The sequence below is a fragment of the Gekko japonicus genome, unplaced genomic scaffold, assembly GCF_001447785.1.
Source record: "Gekko japonicus isolate JY-2015 unplaced genomic scaffold, Gekko_japonicus_V1.1 scaffold2234, whole genome shotgun sequence".
Lineage (NCBI taxonomy): Eukaryota > Metazoa > Chordata > Lepidosauria > Squamata > Gekkonidae > Gekko > Gekko japonicus.
In genome coordinates this window covers 73,117-99,902 of record NW_015163155.1, presented here as the reverse complement: position 1 = coordinate 99,902, position 26,786 = coordinate 73,117, and the positions used below count along the sequence as shown (strand labels likewise).

The 26,786-nt window shown below is 42.3% G+C and overlaps 2 protein-coding genes across 2 annotated transcripts in view; one reads left to right on the top strand and one right to left on the bottom strand.

The window, feature by feature from the left end:
• Positions 1-1,323: 1,323 nt before the first annotated feature.
• Positions 1,324-12,445, top strand: ARF4 (ADP ribosylation factor 4). Its single transcript, XM_015407062.1, has 6 exons — positions 1,324-1,739; positions 6,394-6,474; positions 7,025-7,134; positions 9,870-9,941; positions 10,352-10,477; positions 11,210-12,445. Exons 1-6 carry the CDS (start codon positions 1,673-1,675, stop codon positions 11,294-11,296), a joined length of 543 nt encoding a protein of 180 aa, XP_015262548.1. The 5' UTR covers positions 1,324-1,672; the 3' UTR covers positions 11,297-12,445.
• A 13,184-nt stretch (positions 12,446-25,629) lies between these two features.
• Positions 25,630-26,786, bottom strand: part of PDE12 (phosphodiesterase 12) — a 4,875-nt gene continuing 3,718 nt past the window's right edge. The window contains exon 3 of the mRNA XM_015407064.1: positions 25,630-26,613. Coding sequence (XP_015262550.1) covers positions 26,171-26,613 — 443 coding nt within the window. The 3' untranslated portion in view covers positions 25,630-26,170. The remainder of the gene's footprint in view (positions 26,614-26,786) is intronic.

The following is a 26,786-nucleotide window of genomic DNA, read 5'->3' as shown; positions in this document are numbered from 1 at the left end:
GACCTACAGCTGGGGATAGGGTTTTGGTGTGAGGTGATTGTGCTTTGCATTAGGTACTAAACTCCACTGTACTAAACTTACAAAAAAATTCTGGCTACAGGCCTGCCCAGGGCCAACCCTGTTTAGCCTTCAAGATCTGACGAGATCTGGATAGCCTGGACTAGTCTGAGCTTCCATCTAGAATAGCACAAGCTAATTGGTCTGATCCAGCAGGGTTCTTCTTATGTTCTTAATTCTCACAAGCTCAGTTACCACCAGACTGCCTAGGGAAAGGGCAGTTTGGTCAGTGCCACTGCCCTACTGGCCACTAGGAGGCTGCATCCCCTCCCCCACTGGAACGAAGATCATTGCAAGGGAAAGACCAGCCAGGCCTGGTCATCAGTTAGAGAATGAACAGGTGCAAGGACCTTGTTTTTCCTCTCCCTGCTAAGAAGACTTTGGCTCCAAATACCAGTTGTTCTGAGACTGCAGGAAAAGGAAGGAAGCTCTGGCCTTGTTCACCAGCCAGGACTGCAGGATAGTTGCACCACCGTCCAAGCAAAAACATCTTAACTGACACTCATCAGGCCCAACCTAGATAAAAGTCCTAACTTCGCACTGACACTGATCCTCCTTTCCCCCTTTCACTTGTGTGTCTTGAATCTTTAGTCTAAGTCTGTGAGCAGGACCTGTATATCTTGAGGAATATGAGCTGCTTTGGGAGGCAATTGTTCTAAGAATCAGGTTATAAATACAACAAATAATCCTGTGTACTGACTGTACCACCTCAAGCTGTAGGAGGGGTGTATTCTCCATTAAAAACAAACCAACCAGGCCAGCACATAGAAAAGTAGGATATCAGGGGCTAGGCTAGAACTTTTTAACATCTAATTTTCAGTACATAGGAATGCTTTCACTATCATCTTGGGTCTAAAGAGAATTCCAAGTTATACCGATCTTTAACGTACTACTGGACTACCGTTTTATTTTAACAATCAGAATTAGGCTTAAACCTAGTTCCAGACCAATCAACCTGTTCTTAACAAGGGCCTCAGTCTTATGATGGAGACTATAACTCCCAACAGGCACTGCGGCAGAAAAGGGGGAAGGGAAGCCGCCGTTATACTTCTCAAGCACGCTTGCGTGCCTTTATGCCTCTCTTGGAAGGACGAGAAGCGGCACTGCCTTCGGACTACGTCTCCCATGATGCCGTGCGGCTCAAATTCAGAAGCCGTGAACGCCAGCAGCGGGCGGCTAGCAGCTGGGAGTCGTAGTCTTCCTGTGTGTCGTGAGGCCTGTTGTAGGTTCGGCGTGTGGGTGGTGCTGCGGTGAGGATGTGGCGGGCGTGACGCGATTTTGTCCGCGTTGGAGCCGGGGCGGCCGTGACGTGGCAGAGAGAGAAAGAAAAAAAGGAGAGAGCCAGGAAGGTTTCCCGGACTCGGACCAGCCCTCAGTCAGGCAGCCAGCAGCCACCACCGCCGTTGCCCACGTCAGCGCTCGCCGCTTTCGGCGCCCTTGATGATGCGAGAGAGAACGGGAGAGAGAGAAAGAGAGAGGATCCCCGAGCAAGCGACAGAGAGGGACGCACAGACAGAGCAGGCACCGGGGCCCAGGCCGCTGCCTCCCTCCGCCTTCGTACTCTGCCCGCTCAGTCGCTTCCTGCGCCGCTGCCCCCGCCTAACCCGGAGCCGCCATGGGCCTCACCATCTCTTCGCTTTTCTCACGTCTCTTCGGCAAGAAGCAGATGCGCATCCTCATGGGTGAGGCACACAGGCAGGGGCTCCCCCAGCCCCGCGGCGACCCCGCCCCGGCAGGAGCAGCCGGAGGCCTGGCGCTTCCTCCTGGGCTCCCCTCCCCCCACCCCCACCCCGGTGCTTCTTGAGCGCCGAAGGAACGGCCTTGGTAATTGGGAGGGGATGTCTGGGCTAGGCCAGGCCTCTGTAGCCCGAAGGAGGGGGGGGGGGAGGTGCCGGTGGCCTTTCGGAGGCTCTCCTTTGAGAGCATCTCCGAGAAACCCCCGTGGAGCCAGAGGACTTATCTTAAGTCGCCCTTTCAGGATGTGGGTTCTGTCTCAGTGTGATTGGCTTCCTGTGTTTCTAAGAGAAATTTCAATGGTTCGTGTGTGTGTGTGTGTGTGGCTTTCCCAGTCCTTGTTTTATTTTAAAATGTGCAATCTTGTTTTTCTTCCAGCAGAGAAGCTCAAAGCATGTCACAACCATCTTTAAAATCCACACAAACAAAGGTGTAGGGAGAGGCTTACCTCGAGAAATGTCCCCTTGTTTTCTATAGTCGGTTGAATTTACATCCGTTTTATTTTTTCACACACACACCCCATTAATATCGAAAATCTGCTCATATAAGTTACATTGGTCTTATACCATTAATATTTCAAAGAGGATATGGTTAAGAGGTCTTTTAATATTTATTGTGGGATGGTTGAGGATGGTGAACTGAGATGTAAAAATAAATTTTCTCTGCTGAGGGGAGAAGAGCTTTGCTTTTAATTAGTGCATGTTGAATGAATGGTTAAATAGATCAATACTTTGAGTTGCAGAAAAATACATAGAACTCTTTGTATGCTGCTGATAGCCCAGTATACTGGTTTAGGGTTTTATCCTAATTGGACAGTGGCTGTTCTGAAGTATCATTAGGCTTGAGTGATCTTTCTATGGGGTAGATAAAGTGGCAGGACGTGTGTTTAAAATTGCTCAGTCTTCCTATATAATATGCATAATTGTGGTCTAGAAACTGAAAATGTCACCAGTATGTGCTTCGTCTTGCCATTTCTTTGCCTGTTCCCCTTATAGTTAATGAGATGATGAAATACTATGCTACCATAATTCCCCCCAAGTTTCTTGGTATTGGTTGTTTAGGTATAGCTTAGTTTTTCTAAAAACAGTTCTGAATTGTCTGAAAGAGGTGCAGAACAGCAGTAAAGACATATTTCCAAATGGTTCCGTTTTTTGGTTTGCATAATATTGCTCTCTCCTGCTTTTGAGTTCTGATGCTTAGAAATTGACCAACAGTACAGATTTTTACAAAACTTAATACCCCTTGGCCATGATCCTGTTTTTTAATGCACTTCAGGTTATCAGAATAATAATTACAATGTAATTAAGTTCTTGATCTGTTCATGTACTGTTTGGTGCATGCATATATATGTGTGTGTGTGTGTGTGTGTGTATGTGTGTGTATTTGTATGTTTGATCCTCAGTGTTGGAATTTGGTTCAGCTTCTGTTATTGTAAACAGAATTTCAGAAACCTGACATCTGGTTTAGTTAGGATTACATTTTTGTGTCTCTGGGATAGTATTTTGACAGTACCATATTGTAGATGAAATACATTCTCTTGCAGTTGGTGAGTCAGTACCCCATGCATTTTGATTTTTAAAATTAAACTAGAGTGCACAGAAGTTGTTAAGAACATCAGTATATGTTGTACACTGGTTTTTAAACTAGAAAAAGAACACCTGAACTATATTTGGGATAGCCTTAGAAAACAACTAAAATACAGAAGAGATCTGACTGCATCTGAAACTTGGGCCACAAATTCAAAATTCTTCCATTTGACTAAACTGCATGCATGAAACAAATAATGTGCATTTTATCCATATAAAAGCACATAAAATATGTTTCATGCTTTAGAAGCTGTATTCTAGAGGTTTTGGACCTTTCTTGAATCCTAGATGATGTCTCTAAGCTACTTATAGTCAGTAGGCATCCTCCTACAAATTAGCTGATGCTTGGCTCTTGTGGTACTTAATATTACCATTTAAAGATACAGATTGTAATTATTTATATTACTGATCTAAAAGAGTGATATTTTGAAGCCAGAGTGTCACAACAGAAAAACCCCTGTCTCTGGTTACCATCTATTTTTCTTATAAAGAAAAAGACATCTAGAATAGAGCTTTCTCAAATAATATCAGCAAATGGACAGGTTTGAATGGGTGGTGTCCATCTTCTGGATGCTCTGGTGTCAGGCCATATAGGGCTGTAGAGGTCAAAATCAACTTTTGAATTGTGCATAGAAACAAACATGGAGTTAGTGAAGATCTTCCAACATCAAAGCAACGATCCAGTGGTTTCTTCCTAGATATCCTAAAATAATAGTGTTTGGACTGGGGGGTCAGTGGTTTGAAACTAGATATGGTATTTGTATGAAGGAACTTCTTTAGCAAAACCCTCCTCCTTCAGAAGTATTCCTGTTTTTTAAAAGAAACTTAAAGTGCAATCCTAAGCAAGTCTGCTTAGGTGTATTCAGTGGGGTTTACTTCCAGGAAAAACTGTTCTTAGGGTTGTTTCAGAAGTAGAACAGGTAGATTCCAGTCCAGTAGCACCTTAGAGATCAACAAGCTTTGAATCTCAACAGCTCATACCCATAAAATCTTATTTGTCTCTAAAGTGCTACTGGACTGGAATCTATCTCTTCTTAGGTTGCACTTAGGTTTATTTGTTTTTAAAATATCTTGCAGCAACCAAGGCAAGCAGTTACACCAGAGCAATATCATGGTTTCCCCTTTCCTTTATGTGCCCAGAGCATAGTATTGTCCTGAAAGTAATAAAGGCCTCGGTCACACGGAGCATTAGGCACGCTAGAGAGACGGAAGATAGGCGGATTTTCCGGGCGTGATCTCACCACCACATCTGGGAAGCGTAGAGCTCCCGTGGCGCACCCGAGGCTTCCCGGCGGAGATGCGGGGTAAAAAACTAGTACCTCGGGGGTACTAGTTTCCGGAAACTGCGGGGCAAGGGCGGGCGTCTGATCGCATTTCCTGTGGTAGTTCCGGCGCCTGCCCATGTCCCCTCGCAAAAAGGTTTTTTTCCCCCCAAGTCTCCACGGATGTGCACAAGTACCCAATGGAGCATGCACACATTTCAGTTTTAAAAACAAAACACAACCCCGTTTGCCGCTCCGCTTCTTTGCCACGTCTGTGATCGGCACCTCCCCCCTAACCACGGGAGCTAGACGGGACCTCAACCCGACGCCTGATCACGCAGTCGCGTGTTAGTTTGCTCCAGGGCAAACAGCCACACCTCCCCCCCCGCATTTTCCTGCCGGTGTGGCCGAGGCCATAGTAAAACAAATGCTTGAAGTTAGTTGTTGTAGATTTTCCAGGCTGTATGGCTGTGGTCTTAGCATTGTAGTACCTGATGTTTCGCCAGCAGCTGTGTCTGGCATCCTCAGAGATATAACACAGAAAGATGGAGTACTCTTTGTGTCGATGTGAGAAGAAAAATGGTAGGCAGGTAATATATATCTACTCAGGAAGGTGGGGTAGGGCTGAGTCATTGTCTTGTAGGAGTTTCCCAGACTGTGACATGCTAATGGAGGAGCTTTCCTGAGGAGGTTCTTTTGCATATGGATTGACTGTTGAAATTCTTCTAATCTTATCTGTTGTAAGATGTAGAGCATTTTGTGTTTTTTCAGGACTGGAAACCATGCATCTCTTAATATATGCAGTGGCTGTAATTTCTAACACAATTCAGTGTTTCTGTTTTTGTAGGTCAGACTTTGCATTTTAATATATTCTAAAATAAGAATTAAACAGTTTATAAAGATTGCTGTTTTAACTATGAAATGCATGGAATGTGTTGTACCCTTCAGTCCTACATGTTGTTTTTGCATGCATATATACTTACACTTTAACTCGTGCAAGTTCCCTGTCCCATTACTTGATGAAGCCTTAAACACTGGCTTTATTGACGATACTGATTTTAAAAATGGCAGACTTGCACCCTCTATTATGTATGGAAGAATGAGTAGCAAGTTCTCAGTAGATGGCTGAAGAGCCCCATTTTGTGATAGTAATTCGCCAATCAGAACAGAAGGGTGAGCAGAGTTTACTATAAAATAGGGTTGGAACAAAGATAAAATCTAAGATTTGCTAGAGTTCTTTGAGTATGTCATGAACGGATCTCAAATTTTAAAAATTTCAGTTAATATTCCTCCATTTTCATAAGTACTAAAGTAGTGGTTCACAATTACACTAGTATTGCTTTGGTACAGGTATACTCCCTGTATCAAAATTTTGCTGAAGCTAAAAATGGCAAAATGTCAGCTAATCTGCAGACAGGCGTTTAGTGTAGAGAGGCATACTAGTCCAGAGTAAGTGCTTAGTGTAACCTCCCCCTGACCTGGATGGCCCAGGCTAGCCTGGTCTCATCAGATCTTGGAAGCAAAGGAGTCAGCCTTGGTTAGTACTTGGATGGGAGACCACCAAGGAAGTCCAGGGCTGCTATGCAGAGGCAGGCAATGGCAAACCACCTCTTGCCTTGAAAATGCTAAGGGGTCGCCATGGGTTAGCTGCAACTTGACAGCACTTTCCAACACCACCCTTAATTGTCACATCTTAATGAGCAATGTGTGCTTTGGCTTTATTAAATTAATAATGAACATCTTTATTTTTCTAGTTGGGTTGGATGCTGCTGGAAAAACAACTATACTGTACAAACTGAAGTTAGGGGAGATTGTCACTACAATTCCCACAATTGGTAAGAAAATAATGCATTGTTAACACTGGTGTGTTGTTGTTTTCATTTATGAATGGCAGGACAGAAATTACTTGAGCGTATTTGTACAGAATATGTTAGAGTAAAAGTCCAAGGGTTTGTTCTGTACTATGGTTTGGATTCAGTGACTCTCTTCTGAGAAAGTAAGGAGGCTTCCTCTGGAGGGGGGGGGTGTCATTGTCTGTGAGGGCAGATTTACTGAAACCAGAACAATGCTACTGACCAAAATCCAATATAGAAAGAAGTATTTATTGACATGCACATAGATAGATTTTCTAAGATGGATTTTCTAGAACTTGATTGGGGTGGTGGTGGCCATTTATAAATGAAGCCATAATTGCAGCTCTTTAACAATTCACTTTATTAGTCTTAGATCCTATTGTTGTTTTCAGAAATTTTAGAGCAGCTCCATTGTCCTGTCTACTAAGTTCTGGTAGGAGTTGCACCTGACTAGTGTCAACAACACTGTTACATTGAGTGCTTACTGGTCCTGCTTGTTATAATCATTTGTGTGTGTGTTTTTTTTCTTCAGGTTTTAATGTGGAAACAGTAGAATATAAGAACATCTGTTTCACAGTTTGGGATGTTGGTGGTCAAGATAAAATTCGACCACTTTGGAGGCATTATTTTCAGAACACACAGGTAAGATTATCTACTTGATGATCTGTTACAAAGCAATCATGCCTATGAAGCATTATTCATAATATTTATATCCTGCCTCTTGAAAATTTTGCCTGAGGTGGATGAAAATAATAAATATGGCTTAAAATAAAGTTTATGCTAGAATGTTTAGAGTATTTTATAATTTTCAGGGCACTCTTCTAATTGGCACAAACTAACTGGTATTCATTGCTTGTTCGCTCTGTTTTATAACACAGGAAAGTTCAGTGACTGATATGTTGGGTTTTTAAAGACAATTGAATAAGTTGTGAATTTGACTAGTGTCAGAATCATGATTTCATTTTGTAAATGTTGAGCTACCTTGCAGTATGTAACTTTTCTAGACTTTTCTGCATACTGATAAAATCGTAGTTTTTGTGTGAAAAAAGTTGTTTTCCCGTGTTGGCAGAAGAACAGAAGAATCTGTCCTTCGTGAATCTTGCTAGGAGTGGCACAGTGTTTCCTAATGAATTTCCCTTCCAAGAAGAAGGGAACACTAAGCAATGTGATCATGGTAGTTTTGGATGAATGGTCACAGCTGTCCTGTAAAAAGCTTTCCTGAAAAGTCTAGCTGCAAGGATGAATATGTGGAAAAAAGGTGTTCCTGGAAGTAGATGGAACTTGTGTTTATTTAGCTTTTAAAGGTAAAATAACCCAGCATCTGGAAGCAAGCCCAAACCCAGTACAGATATGCCCAAGACACCTTGAGCCAAGAGGGAAGTTGAGTATAAGTATTTCAGTATAAATAAATTGGTATGCTTTTTGCAACCCTTCAGTAAATGAGATGCAGAGTTCTGCACTAGGTAGATCTTCCAAACAGTCTTCAGGATCAACAGCATATGTTGTTGAATCCAATCTGGAAGCTAACCAAAGCATGGATGACATTGGCATTATCCCAGATGAAAGAATGGTCCCAGCTATCTTGTAGAAAGCTTTCCTGAAAGCTGTGAAGCAAAGTTCTGCAGGACACCCAAGTGGTGAACTTGTTCACTTGGGAAGAGTGTGGCCCTACTCAAAGCAGAAAACACTTAAAAACCTGTATGCACTTACCATAATGTCTGTCTTGCCTGGATTCAGTTTGTCCACTTGCCCTCATCAAGCCCATTATTGCATCCAGACACTGGCTTAGCCTGCTCCCTGCTGCTCCTTGATCAGATCATCTTGGTAGTCTTAGGGCTGTTGATGGACAAGAAGCTTACCTGCCTTTGTGCATGCCAGCTAAAGGTGAAAAGCAATACAATGTTAAATGCTTTCATCCCATTCATGGGGAGCAAATCACACTTCAGTGCTGTAAATTTGTGTAGTGTTGATTTGCTTCAAAGTGAAATATGGCTCCATATTGTGCAATTCTGTAATGTTGAACCCAACCACATTTTGTTTTCTTGAATAAACTTGACTCCATGCCCTTCATTGCAGCCACAGGATGTTCCTCAATAGTTTGGTAGCCCCATACATGGAGTACCACATATTTTCAATCTGTTCCTTACAGGTTATGTAAATAGAAGTCTGGATTTGGAGGATATATTGATTGTGCTCTTGTACCCAAATATTTACTTGATTAGGGTGCAAGTCCCTGGCATTTACACCAGTTAAAATGCCGTGCCCCTTGAAAGTAATAAATTCCACAGTGCTCTGTGGGGCCAGCAGACCTAGTCAGCTTAATGGAATTAACAGGCAACTGACACTGTTGTACCTCAGTGCCCTCTGTGCAGTAGAACCATCTCCTTGTAAATTAACAAGGAATTATAAGCAATTAAAATGACAAGGAAGACTGAGCACAAATGGTAAAAAACCTGAGTAAACATAGCTTGGAACTCAATTAAAAGCCTACACTGAGGTGTTGTAGTTTCTTCACAATGCCAACCAACAGAGCTGATTTCTATGGAGCAGCGGTCTTTAACAGCTAAGCCCTTGTATCAGTATAGAAATACTCATGGTGGCCTGCTGCTCGCCTTCACTTTAACTAGGTCAAAAGTGGAAATAATATTGCTTTCTATTCTATCCAGTTTGGTGTAGTGGTTAAGTGCGCAGACTCTAATTTGGGAGCTATGCTTCCTCTCAGCTGTGGAGTCTTGTGAGCAAAAATCCTACTTTGTGAGCTACTGGCATTAAAGTTGTGAGCGAGTGAACTGCATACATTAGTTTGCTCTGGAGCCATCCTTTCTGAGCTAAGGCAGAAATCTGTGAGCCAGAGGCTAAAAAAATATGAGCTAGCTCACACTAACTCAGCGTAGAGGGAACACTGTCTGGGAGAACCGTGTTTGATTCCTCACTCCTCCACTTGCAAGCCATCGTCAGAGCTGTCCTTGTAAGAGCAGTTTCTGTCAGAGCTCTCTCAGCCCCACCTACCTCACAGGGTGTCTGTTGTGGGGAAGGGAAGGGAAAGGAGTTTGTAAGCCGCTCTGAGACTGAGTGAAGGGCGGGGTATAAATCCAATATCTTCTTCTCTTCTAATTTGTAATATGTTACTGCTGCATTAAAAATACTGAGCATGAATCTTCTCTGAGGATAGGTCCACTGTGGTGGAAGTGCTCATATGGAATTCCAGTCTGGAGTGGCGAGTGAGGATCCTTTCCCTCCCCTTGAAATGTTTACATTACATTACCTTTTTTTGAAGGGCAAAAGTTTCTTTAATTGTGATGGTGACTGTAGATTTTACTTCATCAGTGCTGCAGATCTGTATTTCTCACTGAGCTTGCTTAACACTTTCTTTTCAGGGTCTCATTTTTGTGGTAGATAGCAATGACAGGGAGAGAATTCAGGAAGCAGCAGAAGAGCTGCAGAAAATGGTAACTATGACTTTTGATCTGAATTTAAATGCCTTCTATGCCTGATCATGGAAAGGAAATTGCCACTAATAAAGGTGTGACAAATAACAGGAGGTATGGAAGACTTAATTTACCCAAACATCAGATCCTTTGAGGATTTACTGTTGAATCCTAATTTGGCTGAGGCCAAATCTTATAAGTCTTCTCAGAAAATTTCTGTTCAGTAAAACCTTCTTGAAGCCATTTGTTTCATTTGATACTATGCCTTGTCTTCACTACTAACATGGACTAATGAGTTCTTGGAAATTTTGTCAGTTACCTACTGTAAATGGGGGAGGGGGCTGTTGTTGCCATGCTTTCCCTCTTATAGATTTGTAGTTTGGCTGTAAGTAACTATAAAAAATTTAACTTAAAATGGTTTTCTCCACCAGCTTCAGGAAGATGAGTTGAGAGATGCAGTGTTGCTGCTCTTTGCAAACAAACAAGACTTGCCAAATGCCATGGCAATCAGTGAAATGACAGACAAACTAGGCCTTCAGTCCCTGCGCAACAGAACTGTAAGTAAAATTTCTAAATGGCAAGTATGCCAGTGTATGGTATTCTTTTGCTTTGATATGTTTAAGTTCATCTATGCTACCTCTCACAGTAATCCTCTGTGTGTGCATGCACAGGTGGGATGGAGCAAATTACTGCTATGCTATTAATTTTTTTGAAGATGTTAGAACATTATATTACGTAGGACATTGCCAAACTCAGTAGGGCCACCTGCCAGCTCATATTTCATCTGTCGCTTGATTGGACCAGGTGGTGCATTGTCTCGCTTGGTTTTTCTAATCCAAGCCTGGCCACTTTTCCTTTGTGCTGAACAGCAGCATGGGGCCCCCCTTAATTTCAAAACTTAAAAGGTTGTAGCTGGAGGTTTCATGTGCCCAGGCCACCCTTTCCATCTTTCCCTTTGCTTGGCCTGAGTACTGTGAGCTGGCACGTGTCTTTCATCAGAGATTTCTATATTGTGTGATTAAAGTTATGGTGCATTAAAAGAAGTTTGTAATGTAGACATCCCCAAATAGGGCTCCCAGTGGTCTTCCAAAAGGTCTACATCTGTTTGTCTTTAGTAACATTAGAATATCTGTTCCTGGACCTGCTCTTATTTTCAGAGTAGTCTTGCATGATAATGAAAACATGGAAATGCTTTCTTGATTTTTTTTCCTGTAGCAAATTCTTAATCATGTTTAAAAGTGGAAGGCACAGTATTAAACATTTCATGTTATTCCTTCCCTTCTCAACAGTGGTATGTTCAGGCTACCTGTGCTACACAAGGAACCGGTCTGTATGAGGGACTTGACTGGCTGTCAAATGAGCTTTCAAAACGCTAACCGAAACTGGATGACTTTCACACCGGGACATGTTTGATATAAGTGGTCTAGGCTTGTTACAACAAAATTAGTTTGCATCTTGGTTATTATACCGTATCTGGAACTGGTTTGGGCAGGATATTACAGCATTTTGACTTATATTGTTGCCAATTAATGTTTACCAAGATATATGTTGCCAAGGTAACAATATACTTGGGTTAAAAAAACAACACCTCCTTAATTTGGAAAACAAGTGTATCTTCTGATTTTTACTTCTACTGTTAGCCGAAATGCCTGAATATAGTTGTGACTTTTGAAATCTGTTTGAATGCTTCTTGAGCCCCAATTAAATTAAGTATGTTTTAGATATTTCCCCCCATTTTCTTTAAGTTACTGATATTTCCATTCCTTAGACAGTCTGCTGACTTAATCTAGCATTCCATTTATATTTATTTCTCTCCCTCGTAACACTTCCTAATATTGTTCCAGTGAGGAAAATGCTCTAAAACACTATTCAAATCTTCTGCACTGAGGAACATTTTATTAACCTTTTGGATTCTGTAAGCCCATTTTTGCCTCTGTGTGAATTGAATCTGATTGGTAGAATATTTCTGTACTGGTTGCAACGAGCTTGTTGAGGTTTTTAATATTCAGCAGATTGTCTTCCTTTATATTGTATCTTTTTGTTGCATGTTGCTTTTTGGTATCAGCCTGTTTTGCCCAGTGTATAATAGTTCTTTGGAAGTTTTACTGTTTATTGGTGAACATATCTTCATAAAGACAGATTTTTGGAAAATTCTTAAAGACTCAATGGATTAATTTCTTCGTAACCTACTCAGAATTATTCCTAATAAATGATACAGATGTATAGCTTTGTGTATGCTCCTTGAATCTTAAGTTTGTGGAACTGATAATATGAATGTGTGACGGAATTATTCTTTTTCAATAAACGGAGTTTTTTCTGTACCTTGAACACACAAAAAATCTGAATAGCCTTTGAACTGTTTTCAATTTGGCAAAAAATTAAGATGGGCAGTTAAACTTATGTACAGTGTAGCTGGTTAATCATCAAGGCTAAAATCCTGTAAGTGTTTTGATGCTGTAAATCTAAATCCTTTTAAGATGTCCAGATATGAAACTAACAGTAAAAATTGTAATAAAGTACAAACTGCCCAACGAGTGTGTCTGTTTCATACTTAATTTGAGAAGGCATGATTAGCTAGAGAAAGTTTTCCTGTGTTTTTATGCTTGGAAAACCTAAATTTGGCATGCCTTCTAGCAATGCCCATCTAGAGATGAAAAAATGAAGATCCCCATTTGGATGTACCTTTGTCTAAAAACAATTTTTCACTTTATCTTACCCCAAATAATTTCAAACAAACACAATTACTGATTTTCTTTTAATTGGCACCCTAAATTTAAGATGCAGAGGTATAACAAATGATTTTAAATGATTTTAAATTTTCTTTGGCCAAGAGTATTTTATGGCTCATTGTTTTGAAAAATTATGGCTATATTTACTCTGAAAAGCAACATCTCTATTGGATAGTATGTTTTTACCTTGATAAAGTAAGTGAGCTTTTTTTTTTTTGAAAGAGCAGGTATTAATACAGCAACCTGTTAGGTCATGTAGCTGCTGACCAACGCATATAGCATGAGAACATAAAGACCTGCTGGATCAGACTGGTAATCCCATCTAGTCCAGGCTCTTGTTTCACACAGTAGCCAACCAGTTGCCCTGGAGGCCAAATAGGGTGTAGGGGCTAAGGCTCACCCCTGCTGCCGCCACCTCTCATCACTGGTATTCAGGTTTGCTACCATTGGAGATGGAGGCTCCCTTCATTCACAGTGGCTAGTAGCTATTGATAGAACTCTCTTCCACAAATCTTAAACCCCTTTAAAGGTGTCTATTATTGTGGCTATTACTACCCCCAGCAGTGAATTCCACATTTTAATTATTGAGTAAAGAAGTGTTTCCTTATATCTGTTCTGATCCTACTTCCCAATAATTTGAGTGCCCCCCCCCAAGATTTTCTCAACCCATGCATAATTTTATAAGCATCTGTCATGCCTCCCATTAGCAGCCTTTTTTCAAGACTGTTGTCTCCAGTCTGTTGTCATAGAAAAGGTGTGCCAATCTTGATTGCTCTCCTTCATATTTTCCCAGTTCTGCAGTGTCCTTTCTGAGATACCGCAAGAAGGACTGCATGCAGTATGGCCATTTTATTTTCAGTCTCTTTCTTAATAATACCTAGCATGGAGTTTGCATTTTTCATTGCTGCCACATGCTGGGCCAACATTTTCATTGAGCTTTCCAGAGCAAACCCATTATCTCTTTCAATGTTAGTCTCAGCCAGTTCAGAACACATCTTTGGCTAACTGGCCTGTAATTTCCTTGCCAATTTTAGTGGCAAGTTAGTAAAGCAACAGTTTTATATTTGAGTTTTTGAAGAACCCTCAGGTGTATGTTATCTGGAACTGTAGATTTACTGGTGGTCAGTTTGTGTAATAGTTGTTTAAACTTCATCTCTCATCTCAATATGAAAGACACTTTCTAACAACAGTTGCTCTGGCATAGATATGTGCCCCGTATTTTTTGTAGTTGAAACAAAGAATGCAAAGCGATGTAAAGAATTTATTTGTTTTCTCTGTCATTTCCCATCTTCCTTAAAGCAATCCTTTGTCATCCAAAGACCCAATTGCCTTCCTAGTGAGTTTTCTGCTGTTAATATGATTGAAGAAATACTTTTGTCTTAACATTTTTGGCCGTCAGCTCCTCAGGTTCTCTTTTTGCTTACCTTATTGTCAACTTACATGTTGTATGCATGACACACTTTGCAAAACACTGGATAGTCCCAAAAACCCTGCTGGCGTTCTAACTTCATAGCTGCTTTGGTTTAAGTGTGTTAAGGGTATGAAAAGGTCCTTACCTGAAACAAGGTAGAATCCGGTACCCAGGAAGTTAATGTGGTATAGTTAGATTTCCTTGCTTAATGCTGGGCTGTCACAGCAGCTTTATTTGTCTCGCTTAAAGATTTGGTCATCTCCCCACACTAACTCCTATAATTAACTCCCTCTGTTGTTCGTACACTTTCTGAAGTTTTACTTCTGATTAACTCTGCTTATACCTGGGATGTGTAGCTCCTCCCCCAAGCTCCATCAGATGACTTATCTCAGTCAGCAAAAGCAAGACCCCCTGACCCTTTGGGCCGTGTTTGGATTCTGACTTCTGGATTTGCCCTGAACCTGTTCTTGCTGCCAAACTGCTTACTCCATGTTTGACTTGGGAGCTGGACTCTGGCCACACTGAGCCAGTTGTGTGTACACCTTGTCTTGCTCGTGCTCCAGTTCAGCTGACCTGCCCTGTGTCTAGCATGTTCCAGGACAGTTGGTTTCCACCCCTAACTTTATTTCCCTCCATGGAATGGAAGGTGTCGCTGCTGCACAGGAGGATTTAGCTGCAGAGACCCAAGTGCTCCAGGCACAGGTAATTCATCTCCACAATGCTGTAGCTGCACTCCAGCAGCAACAGGCTGCTGGTCTTCACAATGCACCTCCTATGCCTGTTCACCGCAGCAAAAGTGCCCAATTAGTCCTCCAGAGAAATTTGGGGGGGATGTTGAAGAATTTCCTGCTTTCCTGGCTCAATGTCAGCTCTACATGGAGCTGCGTACTTGGGACTAGGGGTGTGAAAAAAACCACAGGTTTGGTTATTTGAACCTGAAAAATACCAGTATTTCCAGATATTTCCATTAGGATTTGGGAAATATCCAGGGATCCTGAAAACTCACCGCTTGGGACTCCATTTGCCTGAAACTTGCCACTCCATTTGCACAGTGCTGCTTGCATTCTGCTTCAGTGATACCCGAAAAATACAAATAAAGTATTTTTTATTATACCAAATGCACACCCCTACTCAGTACTTCCCCACTGACAAAGTGAAAGTTTGCTTTGTGCTCAGACTCTTAAAGACTCAGGCAGCCAAATGGTCCACACTGTTGGAGGATTTTACAAACTTTGTGGCCTACATGAGCAATGCCTTTGCCAACCCCCCCAAAAGCCGAGAATGCCAATTGGAAGATATGTGCTTAGACACTGGAAGGGTGCTGTTACTAAATATACCATGGATTTTCAGCTTTTGGCTCAGGACTTGGGATGGAATGAAGCTGCATTAGTTGACCAGTACTTGGAGGGGCTATCTGATGAAATACTGGATGAGATTTTCAAGTGGAGTGCCCTGCAACCCTTCAGAACTTAATACTGCTCTGCCTTTGGACAGATGGGCAGCTGGAAGCGGGTACGTGCAGAAAACTGCCATGGAAAGGAACTAAGGAGACCAGCCCCTGCTCTGCCTAGCCACTTTTCTCCAGGGACACTAGCAGTGGAGGAAAGAGAGACCATGCAGTTGGGAGCTGCACACCCTTGACTGTCAGTTGAAGAGAAGAACAGGCACCACTCCATGAACCTCTGCCTGTACTAAGGGGGAGCAGGGCCATTTTGTCAGATCCAGTGCTGCCTCCTGCAGCAACCCTGGACAACTGCTCCCTGTGAAACTCCGCCTACCAGACACGCTGGCTGTTGGTGTATGCCATGATAGACTCTGGGGCCTCTTGCTTTATGGATTCAAAGCGTGCCAACCAGTACTAGGTACCTCTCTGCCTCAAAGGGATGCCCACTCTGGTGGAGGCTATCGATGGCCGCTTGTTACGTTCAGGCCCGGTCACCAAGGAGACCCAGCCTCATCTTGCTGATTCAACACTATCAGGAGCAGCTTTTTTGATGTGGTGAACATGCCTCATTTCTCAATAGTGCTAGGGATGTCGAGGCTAGCACTTCATGATCCCATCATTGGGTGGACCCAGCAGGAGCTTCAATACCAAGACCCATGCCCACATTAGAACCAACCAGCTGTATTGGCTGCTGCTGTCCCATTAATCTCACTCTTCCTGATAAATATGCAGACTATCTGGATGTGTTTGAAGAGAAGGGAGCTGAACAGTTGCCACCTCATTGGCCTTATGACTATGCCATTGACATTGTCTCAAGCACGCCTCTACCAGCTAGGTGTCTGTATTCGTTATTGGAACCTGAACTGGCTGCACGCCAAGATTTTCTACCGAATAATCTACAACGAAGGTTCATACTCCCTTCGACCTCTTTGGCTCCTGTGGTATTCATCAAAAAGAAAAACAGGGAACTAAGGCTTTGCAATGACTACTGCACTTTGAACAAAATCACCATTGGGGACCATTATCCATTGCCCTTCAACCCTGAACTCTTGGAATACCTATAGGGAGCTAAGGTCTATACAAAGTTGGACCTCCAAGGTGCTTATAACCTTGTATGCATCCGGCAGGGTGATGAGCGGAAAACAGCATTCAGCATGAGGTATGGCCAATTTGAGTATTTAGTGATGCCTTTTTGCCTTTCCTTCTTTCTTTTTTTGGCCCCCCGAAGGGGATTTCTTTTATTGCATTTTCTATAATTAAACACTACATGAAAAAATATGGAAGGGTCTACAAACTATGGGATAAAGAAAAGAAACCTCTAAAAACCCAAGAGTGGGTGTCATACAAACAGCTATAAAAATATTATATGTTTATATAAGTTCTCATGTGAAACCATTGAACATATTCATCCTCCTTCTATTAAACTTCAAGTCTAAATAAAATCATTGTCTACTATGACTTCATAAAGAGCCTAAGAAAACATAGTTTTAACATTTTTTAGAACTTCAGAATTATGATAACTCATTTTTTTCCCTTTGTCTTCCTCAATTTATAGCCTATTTTTGGGGCCGCAGCCCCCAAATTTGAATCTGATTATTCACCAGCAGATGGCTCCACTCCATCTCCGCCACCCTCCTTGGGGCTGTCTTTTTCTTCTTCCACATCTGCTGGACAGCTATGAAGATACAAGAATTCTCTTGCCTTTTCCACAGTGTCAGTTTTCTCTTTTCCATTCACGAACTTAAAGATGACTCCTTCAGGCAAAATCCATCTGTAGGCAATTTGTTTCTTTTGTAGAAATAAGACTAAGTCTTTATATTTGCATCTTTTCCTCCTTATTTCAAATGGAATATCTTTTAAGACCTTTATCTCTTTGCCCTTAATTTTCAGGGTAACTCCATTAGCCGCTTTGAGAATTTGATCTCTCACACTTCTTCTGGAGAATCTCACCATCACTTCTCCCGGCAGATTATTTTTCCTTATAAATTCTGTATACGATCTAAAGACCGTATCAATATCGCTTTGCAAAGTCTCCACTTTAATATCTGCCATTTGCCCCAAGGCTTCGCACATTATCTGTATGAGATTCTCCCCTTTTTCCTCAGGGATTCCCTGGAATCTTAGGGCATAGCTTGCCTTTTCCATTTGCAACTGTAATAGTTGAGACTCATCTGTTTGACGCTTCTTCTCCATTGCCTGCATTTGTTTTTGTAGCTTTTTGGCATTGGTATCAACTTCTTTAAGCTCCTGCTCAGTTTAATCTATCTTTTTGACAGTCTCGTTAATTTGGGCTTGCTGTGTGTCTAGTTTTCGATTTATTGTCGTCACCTGTTCCAGCAGAGGGCGTAGTGCTTCATTTAATATCCTTTGCAGGTCTGAAGTTGTGTCCTATCTGAGCACAACACTCGCTGGACTAGCACTTCCGGCAGAGTTAGCTTTCGCTATCTTTCTCCTCTTTCCTTGTTGGAGGCGCCATTTTTGAGGAATTGTTTACTTTTCACCAAAAGTTATCACAGTCTCTAAAGTTCTCCAATGTGCTTGGTAAGTTCTTAAAAGTCCTTTATTTCGGTCTTTTCGCTTCACAAGCCTGCCCCCCCCTCGCTTAAACAGTAAAGTTTGCTTATATTTGTCTTTTCGGGGGAGAGTCCCCTCCCCCCCTTGCTTCCCATGGGGCAGCTTTCGACTTTTTTCGATGTTCTCACTTTAACTTAACTCACAGTTCAATGGCAACACAGTTTTCAGTTCGCTTTAAGAACCAAATCATTTGATCACCCGGTGCTTGTTCCGGTGTGCGCTTCTAGTTCCATCAGGAAACTCTGTAGCAGGACCATCGGGGCATGAATGGCCACCCATTCGCCGGCAGGATCGCCAGAGGGAAAGCCTTCTAGCATCCCATGGCTTGGAGCCCATCGCAAGGGCTCTATGGGGGGATGCAGACGATCGCACCCCCTCCTTGCCTCGGGTTCTGGCTGTCGTCTCCCAGAGGTCCGGGAGAAAGCGACCACCATGGCAAGTGCCGAAACCGGAAGTCACCTTTTTGGCTTTCTGATGCGCTGGCTTTGTTCCAGCGATTTACAAATGATATTTTCTGTGATATTTTGGACCTGTTTGTGATAATTTTTCTTGATGACTTACTCTAGGAACCTGGCATAACACACCAAGCATGTACACATGGTATTACAGAGACTATGACAGCACGGCCTTTTTGCCAGTCTGGAAAAGTGCACATTTGACTTACAGTTGGTAGAATTCCTGAGTCACCTAATCTCTCCTCAAGGAATTACAATGGACACCAAAAAAGTTGAAGCTGTACTTTCTTGGCAGCATTTCCTAGGCTTTGACAATTATTATCAGCAATTCATCCCAGAATTTGCCTCCACAATAGTATCCTTAACGAGACTCCTGTGGCCCCGAGAACCTTTCCATTGGACACCTGAGGCCGAAGAAACATTCCAAAGCCTCAGTACTCAGTTCACTTAAGAAGCCCTCCTGTACTATCCAGATCCTCGTCTACCCTTCACAGTGGAAACCGATACCTCCAGCACAGCAATTGGGGTTGTGGTCTCCCAGCAAGAAGCATCCACAAATGCATTACAACCCTGTGCATATTATTCCCGCCAACTCACCCCAGTGGAGAGAAATTATACTATTTGAGAAAGAGAACTGCTTGCTATCAAGGCTGCATTTGAGGTCTGGTGGCATCATCTGGAAGGAGCTCGAATCCAGTGTAGGTGCGCGCAGATCACCGTAACCTGGAACACCTGCAGACGGCCAGACGGTTGAACCAGAGACAGATTCTTGTTGATTCTGTATTCAATCTTGGAGTGACAGTGGGTGTTGAGTGGCAGCAAATGTTTCAGGGGACAAGATCGTGGCTATTGGTTGTTCCTCTGTTGGGGAGATGGCATATTCCGGCTTCTGGGGAAAAGCATCTGCTCGAATCCAGTCCCTATTCTTCTCCAGGTTCAGCTTCAAGATCACATACATTCCCAGCTACCAAACTAAGCAGATGCTTTTCCCCAGAAGCCGGAATATGCCATCTCCCCAACGGAGGAACAACCAATAGCCACGATCTTGCCCCCTGAAACTTTTGCTGCCACTCAACACCCACTGTCACAAGATTGAATACGGAATCAACAAGAACCATTTGCCCAAAAGCACCTCCAAAGCCTCCAGGACCTGAGACAAAATAGGCAAGCTGGGTTTGCTGAAGACCAAGATACTCTTACCCACCGGGGTTGAGTATATGTGCCACCAGGGCCACTGAAGGCGGAGGTGCTACAACTTGTCCATGAAGCTAAACCCACCGGACACTTTGGGCATCATAAAACAGTACATCTCCTGACCCGAGTTCTGGTGGCCCGAATCCAGAGTGATGTAGCTCTGTGTGTGGATTCTCCTGAAACCTTTAGGCAGGCAAAGGATCTTCCTGGCAGGCCATCCAGAGTATTAAAACCTCTGCCTACTTCCACAAGACCCTGATGTTTAGTCTCTCTGGAATTCATCACAGACTTGCCATGTTCAAAGGGTCACACAGGTATCCCAGTAACAGTAGACCTCCATGCCCCTGACTTAGTATGCCAATTTGGTGTAGTGGTTAAGTGTGTGGACTCTAATCTGGGAGAACCGGGTTTGATTCCCCACTCCTCCACTTGCACCTGCTGATGTGACCTTGGGTCAGTCACAAGCTCTGGCACAGCTGTTCCTGAAAGAGCAGTTTGTGTCAGCGTTCTCTCAGCCCCACCCACCTCACAGGGTGTCTGTTGTGGGGAGGGGAAGGGAAAGGAGTTTGTAAGCCGCTCTGAGACTCCCTTGGGTAGTGAAGGGCGGGGTATAAATCCAATCTCTTCTCTTTTTCATCATCTGTACCTGCAGAAACCTGGCCCTTCAGATGGAGGGGTCCCTGGGGGGGAGGGGATGGTGTCATGAGTCAGCCAGGCAGTTAACCCTGAAAAGGCAGCAGACTTCAGAAGAGGAATGTGCATATGAAGGCAGTTCCAGCTCGCAGCCAGTTACAGACAGCCTGCTACAGAAAGCTACTTTTGCCTTGCCAAATAACCATTCACAGACTGATAAGCAGCATCTAATCTGGGAGAACCAGGTTTGATCCCCCACTCTTCCACATGCAGCTGCTGGTGTGACCTTGGGTTCTTTCAGAGCTGTTCTCTCACGAGCAGTTTTCTCAGAGCTCTCTTAGCCCCACCTACCTCACAGGGTGTTTGCTGTGGGGAGGGGAAGGGAAAGGAGATTGTAAACTGCTCTGAGACTCCTTTGGGTAGCAGGGTATAAATCCAATCTCTTCTTCTTCATCCCACCATCCATCTTGGCTCCCCAATCTCCAGAACAGTTGGAATGTAGATGGAGGAGGGCTCAACATGAGATGCTGGAAAGAAGGCGGAGTGTGTGATTAGCAGCCCAGAGACACCTGGATCTGGACAGTGAGGATGTGTGCACACGCATCTGCATGGTGCAATCCAGATGCAAGATGAATGTCTCAGTTATAAAGGGTGGAGAAGGGGGGGAGACTGGCTATGGAAGCAACACATCATCTTACTCCTGACCTCGCTGCCACTGACTCTGCCTTGTGACCCTGACCCTTTGAACCGTTTGGTCTCTTGACGATTTGTCCCCAAACCTGTTCTTGCACCAAACTGCTTACTCCATGTTTTACCTGGGAGCTGGACTCTGACCACACTCTGCCAGTTATGCCCACACCTCATCTCACTCACACTCCAGCTCAGCTGACCCACCTTGTGCCTGGTGTGTTCCAGGACACCCACTCCCACTAGGACCATGTGCTTGTAACAAGCTGTAGAAAGACATTTAAAACCAAAACCCAAAGTTTCACAGGCACACAGCCCCAATAAAAAAGACACCCACTTACTCCCCCTTTGCCTCCTGCATCAGTTCCATGATTAACTCCCTAAGTTAGTGGGGTCAACTGGAACACTGTTTTGCTCACTCCACAAGCCATTTTCTCTTCTCTGGAATTTCATCACAATCAGGACAATTATCTAAGCAGTGTGAAAGTAATACCTGATTTTATTCATTACATGGGTATCCCGTGTTTCTTCCAGGCATATGGAATATCCCTGTGGATTATGACTTCTCTATTCATTGATTCTGACTCCTCTCTCTGTTACCAGGAATGGTAGTTTAGTAATCAGTGGGAAAAATTAGCTTAACAAGAGAGGGTAACTAGGGGATCTTCACCAAAATTTACAGAGATTGTTCCCCGAGAACTCTCAAATAGACAGTGGTACTACAGGAAAGGTGTTTTATTATTAAAAGAAATAAAGAGCAAAAGATACACACAAAGAACACGGGGGAACACACAAACTAAGAGAAAATAACAGAATAGCAGGGAAAGGCGATATTTACCAAGTCTTGCAGAAGCGAGGTCCGTGGAAGGCGGTGAAACGGCCAGTGTTTCCCAGAGAGAAGGAAGAAACCCATAGAGAGCAGGGGTGCAATGTTTAACACTCAGAACATCCACACACTGCGCAAGCCAAAGTGTGTCCAGTTATAGGAAAACTTAGCGTTAAGGCAGTCTGCCATGTGTGTTCCTACAACAATACCTTGATTAGATTTCCCAGGGTGGACAAAGACCTAGGGAAACTCTTGACAGTTTACATGAGTGTTTCTAATGGCACTTGATGAGATTGTCTGATGTAAACTAAAAGTGTTAATGTTCTCTCTGATGACCAGTGTTCCCTCTTAGCTGAGTTAGTGTGAGCTAGCTCACAGTTTTTTAGCCTCCAGCTCACACATTTTTGTCTTGGCTCGGGAAGGATGGCTCCAGAGCAAACTGTTTATGCAGTAGCCAAACTGCTCGCTCACAACTTTAATGCCAGTAGCTCACAAAGTAGAATTTTTGCTCACAAGACTCCACAGCTTAGAGGGAACATTGCTGATGACCCTTGAATATAGGATAGGAGAGGCTATCGGTTTAATTCGGGAGAATGGGCAAGAGGAAGCGTGACCAGGTGTGATGTCATGTAAAGGTTTTTGCCTTTCCTGATAAACCAGTTGTTGAGATTAAGTGTCTCTTTTGGGGTGGGAAGGAGAGCTACTACCACGTCAGCTACCGTGAGTCACCTACCCAAAATTGTTTCCCAGGCTTGTCTCTGACCAGCGTCCATTTTATTTCCAGCTCCATCTTGGTTCCACTTCTGGGCCAGGTTGAACAGTACACACATGATTTTGAGGGTGATAATTAAAGACAGGTGTCTTGAATAAGACTGCCCTTCCGCAGGAGGGGTCTGGCTGCTAACACCTCCTGTCCTGCAAGGTATCTATAGTCATAGCTGAACAATAATTTGAATGTGGATCTCCCTAAACTCTACCATATAAACCTCTGGAGCATACTTCATCTGTTCCACATCTGATTCTGAATAATGAGAGCATTAAACCATGACTGAATCCAATAATTTGTTTAATGTGATAGGGCTAGTGAACATAGTTGAGTGATAGTCCCCCTTTCCTAAATCTAGTCTTCCATATGATGTAACACAAGTCTGCAGATCATGTGCTTTGGTAGGCAGAGTATTTCATCCTTTTCTACATCCCGCAGCGCAACATTGTATGAAAACCTATACAGTATTTTGATCAACGGTTATCCCAAATTGGGTATGTATGGAGGGGATGCTCCTATGTAGAGACACATGGTTAAGCTCATTAAAACTTTTCATTATGCTGGAAAAATGTCAAATAAATGCTTTAAAATGTAGCTCAAATGCTGAAGTGATTTACAACCTTTCCTTTAATGAGAAGTTCTGACTAATGAAGACTATGCTGTGCTACTCCCCTCAAATTTCCTATGCTTTGGTTTATCCTAGAAAGAGAACATGGGTTAGGAAAAGCACCTAGAGTGAAACCATCAGCTAAGCAGCACAGAGGAAAATTGTATAAAAGCTTTCTAAGAAAAGCCTAGACCTATTTGTCATCTTTCGCAGGATTATATAGATATATAAGCTGCTCTGCAGCAGCAAGTGGGTTACCTGTTGGAAACCTATTTGAAGAAGAATAGTTTCCATGGTAAAATGGATGCTAAATCTTTACTTCAATACACCTCTGATCTTTCACACGTAGTCTCATATAATGAACTCTCTAGAGTTGGAATATTTGGGCTAACTAGACCCATTTCTTGGTATCAGTTCCCCATTTAGAGAAGAAAAATAGCACTTTACCTAACAAGGTGATACACTTGTTCACATTTTAAAATGGAACTGCAGAATAAATGCAGACTTCAGAAAACTGCAAACTAAACAGTCATTACTCCCCACAACTACCTGATTTTCACATTACAATAAAGACAGCTTCAGATGCATCTCCATGTTTGCACAATGGAAGGTCCAGTTCGCAAGATCAATTTAGACATCACTCTCAACAGCAACAGGACAACTCAGGAAAAATTACTTTTGAATAGGAAGTTGGTGTTGCTATTTTGACAAAATGGTTACTGGGCACCATATCCTAGCCTCGTTACTCAGGTTAAATTTGCAGTGATTGACAGCAAACACAGGCAACTTCAGTTAAAGCAGGTGTGTCGAACTCATTTGTCATGAGGGCCAGATCTGACATAAATGAGACCTTGTTGGGCCGGGCCATGTGTGTCATAAAATGTAATGCCAGGTAGCTGAGATATAAACTTTATAAAGGACACAAACACAAAGGGTTTTTTTAACTTAAAATAAAAACATGCTTAAATCATTAGCACTCTTGAGATATTTTATTTAACAGTGTCTGATAACTGACACCTCTTGCTTTGAATTCTTGCTTCAAAATATCTGTGCTGTTGCAATCTTGAGTATGCTGTTCAGGTGTTTATCTGTAAGCTGCAAACCAATGATGATGCAGCAGCAGCAGAACTGGAAGAAGCAGCAGACAGCCAGTTCCACTGCGGGCCTGATAGAAGCCCTCCAGGGACCTGATCCAGCCCCCGGGCTGCATGTTTGACACCGCAATGGCTGCTGATCCACAGAACTTCTGTTCAGAATTCTTATCCCTCCTACAGATCTTGGAATATAGTGGTGCTCCTGGAATTTGAAGGACATTTAATTCTAACAGTAATAATAAGCAACATGTTTCTCACCTCATTATTGCAAGCAAGATGTGAAATACTGGTTAGCTTCTCTGTGATGATATAAAGCAGCAATTACAGGCTGTTTCTCCTTTTTCCAGGTAAGAGAAATTGTGAAGCAAAGCTAGAAATGTACAGACAGATGTTTTGTTGTGTGGCACCTACTTCTCTTGGAAAGTAGAAAGAACTTAATCAGTTTCTTGAAAGTTTTCTGCTCAATGGACCAACTGTTAAATGGGTGCACTGACCATTTTTAGAATACAAATTAGTATTAATGCCATGACACAGCACCTCAAGAATACACTGCAGTCCTATGCACACAGTAGCACTTCTGAGGAACAGAAAAGTAGACCACTCCCATATGACCATAAATGGAATATTACATACACATATGTGCACTAATGCTTCATGCACCTGACTGGGCGCAAGCTCACAAAAGCTTATGCCACATTACATTAATGTTTCAGATGCCACAAGGCTGTTTTTATTGCAGCATATTGACATGGCAACCACTCTGAAACTGATCACCAATATGCGTTCTTATGCAATTCTGTGCTTTGCTATTCCAAGAACAAATCTATAGTAATATCCAAAAACTTGTAGCTTCGTTAATAGGGCAGTATTCCCATATTATTACTATTTCTTTTTATACTGGTAAATACAATGGTCGCAAACCTCATGTACACATCAAAACCACATACAGAGAGTTCTACCATGTTTTTCTCATGTTTTTCTCACATGAACAGTATCTAAACTATTTCTGAACAGTGCATTTCATGTACGTAGACATAATTTATTCTATGAAACAGATATTCTACTTTAAAATTGAAAAAATCAAGAATGTGTTAAAAACATGAGAACTAGAAAGGCAATTAAATATAACCGTGAGTTAAGCATTCTAGCTGTGGGGTGATACTGGTTACATATTTGAGACAAAGCAGGCCGACTGATTATTGAAGGCTTTGAAGATCTGTTAGCATATTAAGAAAATTCAACACGAGATACAGACATGATTTTTATTTAAGCACACCAATTTTGGGTTACATTAAGTAGCTGCAAAACATGAGAGAAGGCAGTCGCCAGTTTTTTGGAATGTGAAATTTAATGTAGATTGTTTATAGTAGTGGCTTACATGTAAACAGTTGGGCAGTTTATCAGAGTGCCTTCTCAAAAAGTAACAACAGACTGAGTGGGCACGCTACTTACTGAAAATACCAAAATTCTCTTCACTGTACCAATTTGTATAAAAAGAGCTATGTGGCCAATCATATTAGACTACAAAAATGCTCTTAATCACCATGTAAAAACCACCCGAAAAATAAGGATAATACAGTTTAAATCATCATTAAACATCGACCGCTTTGCTTATCAGCATAAAAAAGGACAATCAAAAGAGCAGTCTGGGTATAATCACAACATGTTACAAGGAGCTGAAAAATCTGATATAATGCATGTGAATGTTTTAATCTAATTTTTTTTTGTAAAAATTGATATTTAACCCAGAATTCAAGCTGAATTCTTCTAAATTTCCAAATTGAAAAAATCTTTTGCTTCGGAGTAAGGAATAGATGCCAAGAATTTAGCCTACTTCCACTTCAAATCACATATTAGTGCTATATGATCTGATGGATGTGAAACACTTGGTAAAGCTTGGTGAGTGGTTACTTCTTCATGACTTGGCAATGGAATTACTTGTTCAACCTCCAGTGCATTTGCATCAATGAAGATGTAGTCCAAACATCCGTGAAAGCCACCAACATAATTAGTGTAGGCAGGTTCTCCACAAGCACTTTTAAGCCTAAGTGGATGGGTCAGAGATATTCTGCATGGCTTTTCTTCTCCATTTGAGCCCCAGTCCTCATGATCTTCAGCAATACTACCATTACTGACAAAACTATACATTCCAGTCGATGGTGTGCTATTAAAATCCCCACAGAAAATAATCGGCGTGGCAGGATACACATTGTGTATTATATGCCTAATATGGGACAATGCTACTGCAGCCTGGATTAAACGGATGTTTCCACCTAAAGGCACAAAAAAATGAAGGATATTAGGTTTTGATTTTTTTAAAAATCACATCTGGTCAGAACTTGAGAGTTGGAATAACTTAACATTCAGTTTCAGACACGCATCCTCTAAATCCTGGAGTTCTGTCTGCTCTACCTGCAAATGCAGTAGCAAGGTACCAAGTAGGTGG

Excerpts from the sequence above, each read along its gene's own strand:
- ARF4 (XM_015407062.1), top strand. The coding sequence starts at position 1,673 with ATGGGCCTCACCATCTCTTCGCTTTTCTCACGTCTCTTCGGCAAGAAG. Across the intron at positions 7,135-9,869 it reads ATTATTTTCAGAACACACAG|GGTCTCATTTTTGTGGTAGA; the intron begins GTAAGATTATCT and ends CTTTCTTTTCAG. Across the intron at positions 9,942-10,351 it reads CAGAAGAGCTGCAGAAAATG|CTTCAGGAAGATGAGTTGAG; the intron begins GTAACTATGACT and ends TTTCTCCACCAG.